Source organism: Chelonoidis abingdonii, chromosome 17 (genome assembly GCF_003597395.2).
Source record: "Chelonoidis abingdonii isolate Lonesome George chromosome 17, CheloAbing_2.0, whole genome shotgun sequence".
NCBI lineage: Eukaryota > Metazoa > Chordata > Testudines > Testudinidae > Chelonoidis > Chelonoidis abingdonii.
The window spans coordinates 7,034,452-7,050,967 of record NC_133785.1 but is presented as its reverse complement, the minus strand read 5'-3'; the positions used below and the strand labels follow the sequence as shown (position 1 = coordinate 7,050,967).

At 38.3% G+C, this 16,516-nt stretch overlaps 1 protein-coding gene across 3 annotated transcripts in view; it reads left to right on the top strand.

Moving 5' to 3' along the window:
• FAM120A (family with sequence similarity 120 member A) overlaps nt 1-16,516 on the top strand; it is a 128,932-nt gene that overhangs the window by 41,332 nt on the left and 71,084 nt on the right. For 2 of the 3 annotated variants that reach the window (XM_032799578.2, XM_032799587.2), the window contains exons 4-9: nt 1,545-1,673; nt 2,218-2,314; nt 4,130-4,227; nt 4,531-4,814; nt 7,970-8,057; nt 14,561-14,785. In XM_032799578.2, the coding sequence (XP_032655469.1) occupies nt 1,545-1,673; nt 2,218-2,314; nt 4,130-4,227; nt 4,531-4,814; nt 7,970-8,057; nt 14,561-14,785 (921 nt within the window). Of the gene's footprint in view, nt 1-1,544; nt 1,674-2,217; nt 2,315-4,129; nt 4,228-4,530; nt 4,815-5,297; nt 5,382-7,969; nt 8,058-14,560; nt 14,786-16,516 lie in introns of all 3 variants that reach the window. The other variant, XM_075073219.1, reaches the window with a different exon arrangement.

Genomic DNA, 16,516 nt, shown 5'->3' with positions numbered 1-16,516 from the left:
AGTTGTATGTGAAGGGTATAGTCCAGGTATATTGCAATATAGGACTTTTGATATTAAGGATTATGAGAATGTGGCTGCTTTTAAAAATTTCTCTGTTTACTGTCAGAAATAGTGGGGGGGGTTTTAGTTTTTTTTTTTAAGGTAAATGTGTAGTTTCTAGGAGAGAAACTGACTGCTGAAATATACTGGGCTAATAAATCACTTAGGCCCCCACACGCACTTGCAGAACCTCGCACACATTCCAGAAGTCAAGCACATGAGCAAAATCTTTACAGGATCAAGGCCTTAGCATTGCCTGACGAATTCTTTAGAACAATCTTAGGCGCATCAGCCAGTTGGTAAATGGGTGGCTCACAATTTATTATTTAGTGTTTCAACTTGTTTTTTGAATTCTGAATTAGTCATCATACTAATAGCTATATCTTGCTTCACACCTGTATTTTTAAGAACTGGTAACATGAATTTTTACTCCTTGTAATTAAGAAATAAAATTCCCATTGCCTTTAGGAATATTGAATGTCCGTTATCCCATCCAGTCATTTGTGTACTAAGTCTAAACTTTTGGTAATTGCATTTTTTGGATTTTTTGTGTTACAGTAGCACTTACAGGATCCCGGCCACCATTGGAGGCTCACTGTGGTGTACACAGTGGGAACAAAAATATTTAAAAAAAAAAAAAAAAGTAGAATCTATTCAGTCTTCAAAAATTAGAAGTGAATGGTCATATTTCTATTTACCATATATTTTAGGCAGTCAGCAAGACCGCTTGAAATCAGTGGGGAATTTTATCAAATTCTGTGGACTTTTCTTCTCTCCAGATTTGATTAAATGTTTTGAAGATTTCAGGGAAAACTCTCTGCAAACTTATTTTGAAAACCCTGCAAAATATTAAAAATTTTTAGAGCGGCTTGAAATAAAATACGGATTTATTTCAGTCTTGTCTTAACAAGAAATACACGCTCCTGAGATCTCTTTTTTCTCTTTCTGTGTTTCAGTTCCTGTACCCAAGGAGATCTTCCTACCCCTCCAGGCTTTTTCTTGCTTGTCCCTCTTAGACTCCTAAATTGAGTACCAAACCTTGTCAAAATTAAATAAGCATTTTTAAAGACTTGAAACCACGTTCCCTTGAGAGATCTTTCAAATGAATGTAACGATAATGCATAAAGCACACTAGCTGGGCATTTGTTCTAAAATGTTAAGCAGTAAAATAGTTAGCAATTGTTGACATTTTACACGTTTGTCATTGTTTTAGAGTTAATATTTAATGGAATTGAATGGGACAATTAATACCCCCCTAGATGTATTATTGTATCACTTCAAATTTGGAAGGTTATCCTTACAACACAAAGGGGAAAAAAAATCTGCAGAAAAGTCAAAATACCAGAAATCCACACACTCTGAATCTGCCCTGTAGCTAGGAATTTGTGTTTTATATATTTATGATGGACCGTAAGACTAGTCCTCAACTACAAAGCTGAAATGTCTTGGAGCTTTTTTGGAGTTACTTAATCCTGTTGGATGTTAACAAGTATGTGTTTTCATAGGTACGTGCACACCAGTTAGTTCTACCACCTTGTGATGTAGTGATCAAGGCGGTAGCTGACTACGTCCGCAATATTCAGGACACCACTGATTTGGATGCCATAGCAAAAGATGTTTTTCAGCATTCACAGGTAAAGTAGGGCTGACACAAAAATACATGGGTTTGGTTCAGCTAAAATTGTGTTGTGGATCTTTGCTGAGAACAAATAAAGTTTATATTTCTTGTGTGTGTGTATATATAATGTCTTGATTGTCAAAACTTAGTATTCAGCAGTTTTGAAAAGAAATACATTTTCCTTGTCTGCACTTAACAGTTGGGTACATGATTACTGAAATGACCCTATATTTTTTCCACCTTGCCATTTAGCTTTACTTATGTTCATTGTCATTATGAGCCCACTCTTATAAAGTTTGCTTTTCTAAGCTCGAAATATGCTTTGTTCCTTAGTGATTGTTAATAAAAGTGGATTTTATATCCACTCAATCACCATGATGATTATTAAAAAAAATTCTCTGTACCAGTGTGCCATAGTAAGATGTTAGTTTGTTGATCCATAGATATTAAATTTATTTTTATATGATGTAGCATAGATAAGCATGTTACAATAGTATACCATGATGTATAGGTCACATGGGTATATTTGTTTACAAAGCCTGTTTTACTTTTTATTTTAGTCTAGAACAGAAGACAAAGTTACTCGATTTAAGAGAGCAGTTGCATATTATTCAGCAACTAATAAACCTATGCCATTTCATCCACCACATTACCTAGGTAAGTAACAAAAGTCTGTTTATAAGAAAACTGGCGGAGATCATCCTAAATAAAATGTAGTGATGTTGAGGAGGTTGTCTTTATATTCATTACCTCTATTTTTTTTTTATCAGATTACCTTTAAAAACCCACTATTCACTGCAGTGGTTTCATTTCTTTTAAAATAGGGTAAACAGATAGGTTGAGCTCATTCCCCAAATTGAGTTTCCTTTGCATCAACAACATCAATCGTCTTTCATCCTAAACTGTGTCTAATTCATTTCTGTGTTGGGAACCTGGATACTTAAACAATTAACAAGTGAAAACTGGTAAGCAACTTCAGCAGGAAAATAGGTGTACTATACTTTTTTCACAAAACAGAGTTCTTGCTTCTCCCAAGTTTTTTCTGAGAGCGATTCCTCCATTGTATGCGTGAGGAAATAAAAACACTGAAATTACATGTTTCACAGACATGGTAGTTCATAGTTTAAGTTAACTGTTTCCACCAGAGCTTGAATATGCAAATGCTAAATGTGACCAAACTATTGTTGTAATCTAGCCCTTCATTTATAACAAAGGATATACAGTAAGCTGTGAGGAAACTGTTTTCCAAGTTACAAGTATGTTAAGATTGCAGAGTCAGGTACTCAGAAGTTTACTTGAGCGCAGATGTGTTGTGCATTTTTTATCTCTTGGTGCTGCAGGCTGAATGGCGTTGGCAGTCACATGCTACTACAACTCTTCCTTGCAACCCTAACTTGGCTCTGTCCCCATTTATCTACCTTCATTCCTTCTTCCTTGTGCAGTTAACACCCTGGCATTGTGGTCTCCATCCTGCCCTCTGGGTTGCCGCTACTTTTGGACTTCTCGCCACTCTTGGGCTCCTGAACAGTAACTCATCTGAAACAGAGCCTGTTTTAAGTCCCCCAAAACCTGCATTAGGGTTAAAATAGCTGAGTGTTTTTCAGTATGTCAGTTGATGCCATCTCAGCTTGCAATTACAGTTATTGTCACTGATTTTCCTGTTCTGCTAACTCTAATTAACCAATCCACATTGTGTTGGTTGCAAGCCCAGGTTGGTATGGAGGGAAAGTAGTGAGTGCAAGGGAAGCTGTAAGGAGAGTAAGCAGGTGATCTCCGGTTAGTTTTCCTATTACAGTATACTAACTACCTTGCATCTTTCTGAGGAAGATGTAAATAAGATTGTTTCTTCTTAACAAAGACAGCATGCTGCTGCTAACTGACAGTGTTTTTTTCTCTTTTGAATGCTTGTTGGGCAGCCAATATTCTTATAGTTAGTGTCTAGAAACTTAAAACTTCAAGTTCCACTACTTCTACTGTATTCTAGTGGAAATGCAGTATGTTGAGAATGTCAAGCCACTTTGACTGAAGGGTTGTGTGGATTCAGTTCTAGATGTGATGGGATTTGGAGAATAAAAGTAGGCAGAATGATGAGAGAGAAATGGAATCAAAATAGAGAAAAACCAAAACAAGTTAAAATTGACTTGACAAACTACAGAATTGGAGAGAGAATTATATAATAAAAAAGCAGAAATGAGCTTAGAATGGTAAAAATAGACACACGGGACTGAAACAAGAACAAATAAACTGTAAGGGCAAAATATATAAATAAATAAAATAACAAGGTCAAGCATAAAACTCAGTGAGGTTTGATTTTTTTTTTTTAAACATATAGATTCGTTACTTAAAACATGCATTGGACAACTGCGCTTTGACCAGACTGCACGTGTGGGGATGCGTATATAAAATGAGTACTATTGTGTTTTTTTTCCATTTTTATTTCCACTCCTTTTTCCCCATTTTCTACTTAAACAGCCAGACCAAATCAGTTTGGGATGCCTGGGATAGTGCCACCATATGTTCCTTCTCAGATGCTCAACATTCCACAGACCTCTCTACAAGCAAAACCTGTGGCAAGTATTTTCTTCTGTTTTTATTGATTTAATAACTATTAGAAATGTGGTCTGCTAGACTCATGAAAATCTAGATAAGGAGATAAGAACTTAGCCTGCTTTTCACAATCAGAGTTGATTGATAAAACTCATCTTGTAACTGCAGTGACTTGGTAGACTCCAGTGAAAGCATTTCTTGTGAGCTGGCTGGAAGGCTGAACTCAAGACGTTTAAAAAAAAAATGTATTTAAATAACAGAATTCATCTTATAACATCAATCTTTTTGTTGTTACCTTTGTTTAAAAAAAAAAAAAATTGTATTAGGCCCCACAGATGTCCAGTCAGGGTGGTGCCCAAGGTCCAGGTCCATACCCATATAATCTTACGGAGCCAGCCATCACCTTGGAAGGAGGTGGGAAAAGTCTTTCTGAGCAGAACAACTACAGTAACATTCCTCATGAAGGAAAACATACTCCATTGTATGAACGATCCTCTCCAATAAACCCAGCTCAGAGTGGGAGCCCCAATCATGTGGATTCAACCTATTTTCCTGCATCATCTACATTATCTTCCTCTGACAATGATGAAGGCAATGGAGGTGCTGTGAAGTAAGTAATGGATGAGATCATTTCAGTAACACTTTACATATTTTGAAATACTTACTCATGAGCAGAACCTTTTTCAGTATCCTGTGAGTACAGGGAAGGCTTGAAGGTTACTGACAGAAAACTAGTACTTGGTTGGGTCACTGTGGCTGCCAATATATCTGTGTACTCTAGCCATTTTTCTAAAAAACAAAAGACCCCCACTACTGGCAGATTTTTTTACCCCACACTTTTTCATTGTTCCCTAAGAAGAAAAATGATGCATTGTGAGATCCTGATAAATAAGAACCTCCTCTCTTCTACTCTACAGTGGAAAAACACCCCAAAGCATTATATATAGAGTTCTAATAGATAAAATATAAAACCCTGCTCAACTTACAGTTTTTGCACTTTTATAACTTTGGGGAAATGTAGTCATGCAGTGAACTTTTGAGTTTATGCAAGGATTAACAATTCTAGAAAGTGACTGATGGCCCTCATCCACAGAACAGATACAGCACAGAGAGTAGCGCTGAAAACTTCATTGTTCTGCCTTACCATTGTGCCTTACCCCTTGCTTGGAGTGAAAAGGTAATTCAGACTAATTCATATGTTCAGGTTTATACTAGATCATTGGTTTTCAACCAGGGAGCCACAAGCAGGTTTCAGGGGGTCTGTCAAGCAGGGCCAGCATCAGACTCACTGGGGCCCAGGGCAGAAAGTTGAAGCCCCACTGCATAGGGCTGAAACCCAAGGCTCTGAGCCCTGGCTGAAGCCTGAGCAGCGTAGTTTCATGGGGCCCCAAACAATTGCCCTGTTTGCTACCCCATAACGCTGGCCCTGGCTTTTATATGCGGAACATCAGTTGTGACACAGGTGGGCTGTGGAGGTTTTACAGCATGCTGGGGGGGTCTCAGAAAGAAAAAGGTTGAGAACCCTTGTACTAGGTCATATGTCCATTTTGGTAAGATAGTTGTGGAGTCTTTGTTGTTACTGATTTCCAACAGGAGATTTCATAGAATCATAGAATGTCAGGGTTGGAAGGGACCTCAGGAGGTCATCTAGTCCAAGCCCCTGCTCAGAGCAAGGCCAATCTCCAGACAGATTTTTGCCTGAGATCCTTAAATGGTCCCCTCAAGTATCGAACTCACAACCCTGGGATTAGCAGGCCAATGCTCAAACCACTGAGCTATCCTTCTCTTCCTGTTGCCCTGTACTATCTAGTTGTACTGTGAGTACTATCTGCATGTAACCTTAAATAGATGAAGACCTGGTGCATGCACCACGGCACATAACACTACTTAGTCTAAAGATCCCTTTAGACGTTCAAATCTGTGGTGCTTAGTACGCAGTTGTGAATGCATCTCTTCATGGCAGTAAATTCTGAGCATGTCTGCAATTAATGGCAATAACCCTAAATTTTATTTTTTGTGATGTAGTTGGTACACACTGGGGATCTGTGGACCACATTATGCTTGCTTTGCTTAATGAACTATGTACAATTACTTATCCACAATTAAAATTTTCAACTTATAAAATTGGTACATCTATGTTAATAAGATATGTACACTAGAAATTTTTTTTAGTTTTTCACAATAATGTAATTTGTTTTATGCAGTACATTCTGAATGAATTTAGAAATTGGCATCCAGACAATATCACTTGTATGACTATGTTTAGTGACAGTTTCTTAAGTGGGAAACTAGTTGGTAAATTGAAAGACATTCGAACTTCATTCAAGATGTTTTTCTACACTAATAGAAGATAAGGTGATAAGTAACAGCATGGATTTGTCAAGAAAAAAGTATGTCAAATCAACCTATAGCTTTCTTTGACAGCGTAACAAGCCTTGTGGAGAGGGGGGAAGCAGTAGATGTGGTATATTTTTAGTAAGGCTTTTGATACTGTTTTGCATGACTCATAAACCAGCTAGAGAAATACAGCTTAGGTCCTAGATGGAGCTACTATAAGGTAGTGCATAACTGATTGGAAACCATTCCCTGAGAGTAGTTCTTAGCAGTTCACAGTCAGGCTGGGAGGGCATAAAGAGTGGGGTCCTGCAGGGATCGGTCCTGGGTCCAGTTCTGTTCAATATCTTTATCAATGATTTAGCTAATGGCATGGAGAATACATGTGTTTAAAGTCTGTGGACTATACCAACCTGGGAGGGGTTGCAAGTGCTTTGGAAGGTAGGATTAAAATTCAGAATTATCTGGACAAACTGGAGAAATGGTCTGAAGTGAGTAGGATGACATTCATAGGGACAAATGCAAAGTACTCCACTTAAAAAGGAACAATCAGTTGCACACGTACAAAATGGGAAATGACTGCCTAGGAAGGAATACTGTGGAAAGGGATCTGAGGTCATAGTGGATCACAGGGTAAATACGATTCAACAGTATAATACCATGGGCGGGGGAGGGGTGCAAATATTCTGGGATGTAATAGCTGGAGTATTGTAAGCAAGACATGCTGATATGGCCTCAGCTGGAGTATTGTGTCCAGTTCTGGACACCATATTTCAGAAAGGCAGTGACAAACTGGAGAAGTCTAGAGGGAGGAACAAAAATGATTAAAGGTTTAAAAAAATGTGACCTATGAGGGAAGATTGAAAAAATTGGATGTTTAGTTTGGAGAAGAGAAGACTAAGGGGGGGGGGGGGATAACGTTTTCAAGTGCATAAAAGGTTGTTACAAGGAGATGGGTAAAAAATGGTTCTTACTAACCTCTGAGGCTAGGACAAGAAGAAATGGGTTTAAATTGCCTCAAGGGCAGTTTAGGTTGGACATTAAGAAAAACTTCCTACTTGTCAGGGTCGTTGGTTAAGCACTGGAATAAAATGCATAGGAAAGTAGTGGGATCTCTGTCATTGGAGGTTTTTCAAGAGCAGGTAAAGGATGGTGGAGATAATACTTAGTTAGTCCTTATAATTATAAAGGAAAGCTTAATAGTTTTTTAAAATTACAATCCAAATATTAGCAACATTTAATTGACAATTATGGGGATGTTACACTGCTTTCTAGACAATCCTGTATATTGGCATTTCTAATTTATATGGTGTCTTTTAAAATTAGAGCGCTCACTGATAAAAATTCTCATTGGCTATTAATAAAGCTATTAAGATGCATCTTACATTTTGCACTAAATACTGTAGTTTTTCTTTTTGTGTATTTATTCAGCCATGTCAGTGGGAACAAAATGAGTTGGGAAAAAACAAGAACACAGTCGGAAAATCAAGCACATGGAGAACCAGGAGACCAAACAAAGGTAATATCTTAAGTTCCAAACCTCCACATTTATTGCTACAGCCTTACAAGCATATGGGTAGAACTTTCAAAAGCACCCGTGAGGACTTCAAAAAAAATAAAAAAGAGGACAAACTGTAATATACAGTGAAAAATGGCTTAAAATATGTCATGATATGCGTACAAAATTGTAAACTCAGTAGACTAGCTCACCCTGTCATTCTTGGATATTTCTGCACATTTCATTTACACGATAATATACTGTGTTGATTTCAATATGAATGCCTTTAGTAGTCTTAATATAGCATCTACAGGATGTTTGCTATATCCCTCAAGCTCTGCATGGTCTATCTGTTGCGAGCAGTTCCATTACGGATGTTTGAAGATAGGGCATAACTGCCCAACTCAGAACTGTGTAGTCATTATTATCAATTTATGTACGAGAATTCAAAGATGGGAAAAATAGTATTACTTATCAGTTAGAGATTTTACTTTTACAAATGGTTGGGATGAATTTCACAATGAATAGTAAAGTAATTCTATAAGTTTAATGTAAAGATGGTACAATTAATACCTTAAGAATTCAACATTGATTTAAAATTGTGCTAGTAAAAAGCAAGTGCCAAAACCATTGTCAATTTGAAGGACATCATTCCAGACATGCCAAGTTTCAACTACATTTCATTGAAAATTCACACGTTTTATACCTCCAATATAAACTAAGTTTATAATAGAGATGAAGGCTAGCAATTAATTTATTCTTAGGCAAAAAAAAAAAATAATAAAAATAAAGCCAAACCAAAGTCTGGAGTTATGGTGAAAAGACCTTATTTTCTTAGCTATAAACCTTTTTGAGAATGTATTAGTTCTCTTCTGCCCCCTACCCAATAAAATTAAATAAAATACAAGTTTTTAATCTGGAAATTCCAGTCAGATATATATAGTGTCCCTACAGTGCTATCCTGATAACAGTCAGAAACAGACCTCACCCATCCATACTTATTCCTGCAAGCCACTCCCTGTGTGATAGCTTTCTGCATGTGGACCATTCACAATTCCATAGGACCATACGATTTGCAAAGTATGCAGAAAACTGATGTGTAGATAATCAAGTGGACACATGTATATACTAGTATCTATGTACATTTTAAAGTATATACTGTGTTTCTGTGATAACAGTTTTAAATGTGTAATTGCTTCCTTACCCTCCCCTAAACCAGTTTAAAAGTAATTGTATTTGTTAAGCACTATAGGAAAAGCCAAGTCTAGAGTTTGTAGTTATATTTATTTCACAGAGAGGTAGCCAAAATATTGGAAAAATCTTTGAAAGGTGAAAATACATTTTTAAAGTCTAGTTCCTCTGAAACTTTGTGTGTGTTCAAACTTTCCAGAAGACTTTCATAGTGGAATCAGATGTGGCATGTGAAGTTCTAAGGTAGATCATTTAGGGAGTTGAAAAACTGGCCTATAACAGAAAGCTAGCGCCAACCCTGATGATAATGCTTCCTTTCTCTTATCCTTTGTTTCATTTAGTTAAATTGCAGGCTCTTGGGGTGAGGACTGTCTCCCTATGCATTTATACAGTGCCTGGGACAATGGGCTTCCCATCTCGATTAGGCCTTTTAGGTATTACAGTAATACAGATAAATACTAACAATAATAATACTCCTAACTGTGGAGGTACTAGTGGTCTCTTGGATACCATTGTGGTGTTTGCAGTGTTGGGTGCATTATGTAGGGTGGTTTGATTTAAATTATTGATTTTAATCGTGTACTGCAATTGTACTTTTTAGTTATTTTCCTGAGAGACGTTAGTAACCATTAAAACATGTTGGTTTGCAACTAAATATAGCCTGTGTGCTTAATTTGGTGCTGCTTTTTGCTAACCAGGAGGATATATTATGTCTATACACATTTATTTAAGCAATTCTGCAGCTTAATTTACTTTTATTCAGATTCTTAATTTTTACATTTCTTACTATGTTAGAAAATGGGGAATGATGCATTTCTTATTTATTAGATTAATTTTTTACTTGTGATGTGTGTCAAGCTCTGCCTGGATGGACATTCATATTCAGTTAAAAATGGACAAAACTGCATTTTAATTTTTTTTATTAAATAAAACTACCTTAACTGCTGGACACAGAAGGGAAAACATGTCTTGCATTTAAAGCTGATTCATTAAAAGAGGAAGTATTATCTGTAGTTAGTGAATTGAACTGATTATTTCTGGTACTGATGTCATCAAGACTTTTTAGAACTAGTAGATTTAATAGTTTTTATTCCTAGATGGGGAAAGGAAAATTAACTTTCCTTCTTTTTCTACTTCCAATTGGTTTCTAAACTTTGAATGAACTGGTCATTGAACTGAACTAGCTGAATAAACTGAAATGAAGATGATGGTGTCTCTATACCTGCAGAAGAGGCTACAGCTATCAAAAGCTGGTTTAGTACTTCAGGAAACTCTGGTTCCAGGTGTAAGCCATTGACTTCCACCAGTTCAGTGGTATTACTTTGGAACTTTTCAGCAAATATGTCCTCAATATTTTTGTATGTAATGTTTTTAATAGATTATAAGTTTAGGCATTAACGTAGGTTATCAATGTCAAATTTATTAAAAGAATAAAAATCTGTATTTAACTTAAAAAAATGAGATTTTTAGAGTTTTTAAACCAATTTTTATTCAGCCTGGTAATAACCTAGATAGTGCAAATACATGAGTCTTGTGGTAGTGCACTTTTTTTTTTAACTAAATTTCCCCCCTCCCCCTCAATAGCAGCACAGTGTTTTTGTAAATTCTTATTTATAGTGCCATTTCAGCATCTTCTAAATTCATTCTTAGAACCACTAGAATTGGGGTTAGGAATCTGTTTACAATAATTAAATCTAAATAAAAATATACAATAAATATAACACTTTGGTGCTAAGTGTACTTAGAAAAAACATTTTATATCTGACCACTATTGCTTGAAAAAAGTACTATCACAGATTGTTTTGTTCTAACCATTCCTTTTCTATCTAACCCCCCCCCCTTTTTTTTTTTTTTTTAAATCTAAATCTGGATTACAAGTGGCCTAATATAATCTGAAAGGGGCAGTGCCCACTTGAATTGTTTTGAAATTCTGTGTTCTGAGGGAACACCCTTTTGAATAACATGCCTTGACTTCTTTAAAATAAAAAATCCTTAACTTTTTAAATAAGGTTTTGTCTGCTTCACTTTTGGTATTTAGAAAGATTTGATGGGGGTACCTGGAATTACCTGAAAAAAAAGCTGGGGACCCTGCACACCTTTCTGCATGTGAAGGGATGTTCACATCTGCAAAACCATGAAACTGATTAATCATAAAGTGCTGTCACATGCACAAAGTTAACAAACCTTAGTCTTTCAGTTATAGCAATTTAGGAACTACTTGTTATAGTAGTAGATATCAAATTCAGATGAAAATAAGATTTTTGGTGTCCTCCTAAATTGAGAGATTACCAGATTGTTGTTAGTGAGATTTTTTTGTGGGTTTCTCTGCTTTTACTTTTAAGCATCTCTGAAAGCAGTTATTCAAGTACTTTTTCATTGTTGGATAAGTCCAACAGTATGTCACTTTTGGCTGTAAATCTTAGGGCTGGTTTATACTGGAGAGGGGTATCGATCTAAGATACGCAACTTCAGCTACGTGAATAGCGTAGTTGAAGTTGAAATATCTTAGATCGATTTACCTCGGGTCCTCACAGCGTAGGATCGATGTCCGCGGCTCCCTGTGTCGACTCTGCTACCGCTGCTCGCTCCGGTGAAGTTCCGGAGTCGACGGGAGTGCGTTCGGGGATTGATGTATCGCGTCTAGATGAGAGGCGATATATCGATCCCCGAAAAATCGATCTGGACGTACCTTTAATATTGAATTGAATTTCTAGCAACAGAATTGAATGCTATACTAGCAACTCTTAACCAGAAGAGGCAGCAAAAATCTTGTGCAACCCTCTTAACACAGGGATCATAATTTCATTCATAATGGGGAAAAAACCATAGGCCCCTCAAGATCAAATCACCTTATGTGGTCAGTGCTTGTATGTTTTCCCATTTTGTTCAAGAAATGAGCAGGGGAAGGTTTTGTCTCCTCATCCTTCTCTCCTCCTCTCTCCCTTCCCCTCCCCAGCCAGGCTGGGAGTTGAAGGCCCTTTGTTTTGCCTTTGCCCAACTAGTCAATGACTCCCCAGAAATGTTTATCAGAGGTTGTTATTGCTATACTGGGAAAATATTAATGTAGAGAAAAATTATTCTTTTGAATATGAAAAGTTAAAATTTAAACTGCACAATGACATGAATATATCTTGTTTTTAATAATGGTTATTTGCAAGCAAACGACGACTAGAGTAACCACAGAATAGGAAGATTTTATTTTCAGCATTCTGTTACGGTTATAATTTTGATTCACTTATGAATATAAAATCATAGAAAAGTAGGGCTGGAAGGGAACTTGAGAGGTCAACTAGTCTAACCCCCTGCACTGAGACAGGACCAAGTATAGACCATCCCTGGCAAGTGTTTACCTAACCTGTTCTTAAAAACCTCCAACGATGGGATTCCATAATCTCCCTTGGCAGCCTATTCCAGAATTTAACTATTTTTATGGTTAGGAAGTCTTTCCTAATAGCCAAACTAAATCTCTCTAGCTGCAGATTAAGTCCATTACTTCATGTCCTGCCTTAAGTGGACATTAATTTCAGCCCTCTTTGCAACAGCTCTTAACATATTTGAAGACTGTTATCAGGTTCCCCCTCAGTCCTATTTTCTCAGGACTAAATGTTCCCAGTTTTTTCACCTTTCTTCTTTGGTCAGGTTTTCTAAACCTTTATCACTTTTATTGCTTTTCCTCTGTCAGATTTGTCCACATCTTTCTTAAATGTGTGGTGCTCAGAATTGGATACAGTACTCCAGCTGACGCCTCACCTGTGCCAAGGAGAGCAGGGCAATTACCTCCTGAATCTTACATATGACAGTTCTGTTAATACACCCTAGAATGATATTAGGCTTTTTTGAAACTGCATCATGTTGTGGTTCACAAATTGAATATGAGTCAACTATAACTCCCAGATCCTTTTCAGCAGTACTACTGTCTAGACAATTATTCCTCATTTTGTAGTTGTGTGTTAATTTCTTCCTAAGGCTGTGTCTACACTTGTGGCAGCCTTTAGAGTACATGCACTACACACGTAGCTAGGTGCCACTGTGAAAGGCTCAGGCAGCAAGGTAAAGCTCTGGTAACTCCCTGCTGCAGGAGCCTTTTACTGTGACAGGGAAAGGCTCTGGCAGAAGAGAGGCAGTGGGACACTATACTGCTAAAAATAGTGTCCTGGGGTTTCAGGCATGTAGGACACTCTACTCTACCTGCCTAAGCAATGCCTCACTGTCTACACTGCTGTTTGTACCCAGGCTAGCTGGGTGTGTGGTGTCTGTACTCTACATCTACACTTACAGCCGTATGTACCTTAAGTGTAGTACTTTACACTGTTCATGTGTGCAGCTTCTATAGCTGCCTTTGGGTAATCCATTCTACATGTCTGCACTTCTGTATAGTCAAAAAAAAGATGAATGTTTTCATTTGTTGGACAAGGTGGGTGAGATAGTATCTTCTATTGGACTGACATCTGTTGGTGAAAGAGACAGCTATAGCATTTCAGATGTAGACAAGCCAAAGTTTTCAGGCTATACAGAACTCTTTATCAGGTGCGGGAAAGGTACTCAGGGCTTGTCTACACTTAAAATGCTACAGTGCCACAGCTGCACTGCTGTTGCGCTTCAGTGTAGACACCACCTATACTGACAGGAGGGGTTCTGTTGGCATAAGTAATCCACCTCCCCACCAGGCGGTAACTAGGTTTCTTCTGTTGACCTAGCTCTGTCGACACAGGGACTTAGGTCACCTTACCTATGTCGCTCAGGTATGGATGTTTCACACACTTGACCAATGTAGTTAAACCGACTTAATTTTCTAGTGTAGACCAGGCCCCAGAGAGCATGTCTACACAGCAAAGAAAAACCCGAGGCTGGCCCATGTCAGCCGACTTGGGCTTATGGGGCTATTTCATTGCTTTGTAGACTTCTGGGTTAGGGTCTGGACTCAGGGACCCTGGAGCCTGGAAGTTTACACAGCAATGAAATATCCTCTTGAGCCTGAGTGACATTGCTGTGCTGACATACCCAGAGTGTCACAGGTAAATACAAGGTGAAACAGATGGTTTAGAATGAATAGTTAACATATTCTGAGACACCATTCAAGGTGAAGTGGCCTGTAACACCTCTGCAGTCATAGGCCAAAAAAGGGGGTCAGGGGTTTCAGCTTGTTGTAATAAGCCGTTAATCTGATGCCTTTATTAAGGCCGTTATTTTTAGTGTCTAGCAAAATTATGAATTTAAGCTCCCATTGTGGGTTCAGGGAGAGACATGCAAAGTGCCTTTTTTCTGTTAATGTACAAGTTTATTTTTCTATGTAACCAATAGAAGCATGTTTTCTTTTGTATGATGTATTACAGGCAGAAGGTTCCTCGACTGCCTCTTCAGGAAGCCAGGCAGCTGAAGTCAAAGGGAATCAAGCCAGTAGTCCACAAATCCCATGTCTGTTGTCAATGCCCACCAGGAACCATATGGATATTACCACCCCTCCATTGCCTCCTGTAGCACCTGAAGTATTAAGAGTGGCAGAACACAGGCATAAGAAGGGATTAATGTATCCCTACATCTTTCATGTCCTAACCAAGGTATGATTCTCAAACTCAGGTATTGTGAAACAGTGATTCTGTAAAGGTAAACACCTGACCAGACACTGTCATGAGGGGTGATGCACACTTGCTCCTGCTTAGAGCTCTGGCCTATTAGCACTTCTAACAATCGGTGAAAAAGAAACTCCAGACAGTAGCTCTGGAAGTGAATTGCACAACAGGTGTCTGACCCTCATTGTTAAAATTGCTTACTCACAAAATAGCTGATTTTTTTCCTGAATTTTCTCTATTTTTCCCTTTTCTATTTTAAAAAAGTTTGGTGCATGTGGTGCTTCTTGAGGCTTTGGCACCTCTGCCAGTCTCTCTCTGACATTACCTGTTTCAGAATCGTTTAGATATTTATTTTGATGTGATTGTTGTCTGGCTCTCTTGTTCCCCTCACTGTTTCTTTTTCTCTTGGTATACCTGAAGAGAAACAGCTCAGCAGCTTAAGAAATTCCTCAAGGTGTGGCCATAAAATGTTCATTATGGATAAACATGATTGCTATCTTCAGCGCCTGGCAAATGCATGGCAAGTGGGCAGGTCTTAGGGATATCACTTGAACATCCCTGTTCTGGACTCTAAGTCCAACAGAAATATCTCTGGATGGCCTTGGAGAGCAAATCTTCCACGGCAATGGAGTAGAGTTCCTCATCTTACTACGAAGAGGCTGTGTCAATGCCAGTTGATTCAGTGTAGTTTTAATGGGATTTCCCAAAGCTGTGGCGTTTTGGAACTATCAGAGGTCAGCACTGTCTCAGTCATTAGAGCCAGTGGGATGCAATGATGCCCTTGGCACAACTTTTTGGTTTTGCTTAGTATAGATTCAGAGGGCAGGATTCAATCCAAACCTCCTTCTAAGTGCAGGCTGAAAAGATCCTACAACTTGACCCTTCTGATCCTGTTTCATCTTCTCACACTCCTGTTCAAAGCAACTTAATGCCTATAGTAGTTCCATCCACAACAGTTGTAGCAGCAATAAGTCCAGTCACTGGATCGTTAAACATTATTATATTATTCTCACTGATATCCTTAAAGCCAGAATGTCATTTAATTTGCAGATGGACATGCCTTGCTCTCTTTGAGGCATGAACTTTCACTTTGCTATGTTTATACAGTGCCTCGCCCAGTGGGGATGGGACTCCTCTGTGCAATAGCAATACAGATAACACTACTGCTTGGGGGCATTCTGCGTACAATATTTTAAAATTCCTCAAATTTTATTTGTCAAAATAACACTACATATTAATCACACCAGTTTCAATTATTTTGGTAATTTATTTCAAAATACCTGTCAGCAAGTAAGTGTAACAATACAGACACACGCAAATTCCCTCAGGGAGTAGAGAGTTAAAGAAATCCCTGTGACAACCCAGTTCCTGTTTCTCTGCCCCTTATCCTCCACCTCCTCCCTGCTTCTCTAGCCCAGATACCCATGTCCCGCAGAGCCCATGGATCCAGAGAGAGAAACAGCTTGATGCTGAGTCCAAGGCTTGCATGGAGTTTCCTGTGTGGTGCCCTCTCCTTCCCTCAGGGCATGCTGGGAACTGTAGCTGCCAGGAACCCTCTAGCTCCCTCTCCCTACCCCCAGCACTGTCTTCTATAGGTGAGCTGGGCTCTGCTGGGTCCAGCGGCCCCTGGTGGTGGCTCGCAACACTGCAGCCCATTTCTGTGGAGGAAAGGAAATATTACGCACAGCGTTAATTTCTGCAAAATTCTGCATTGTGTGG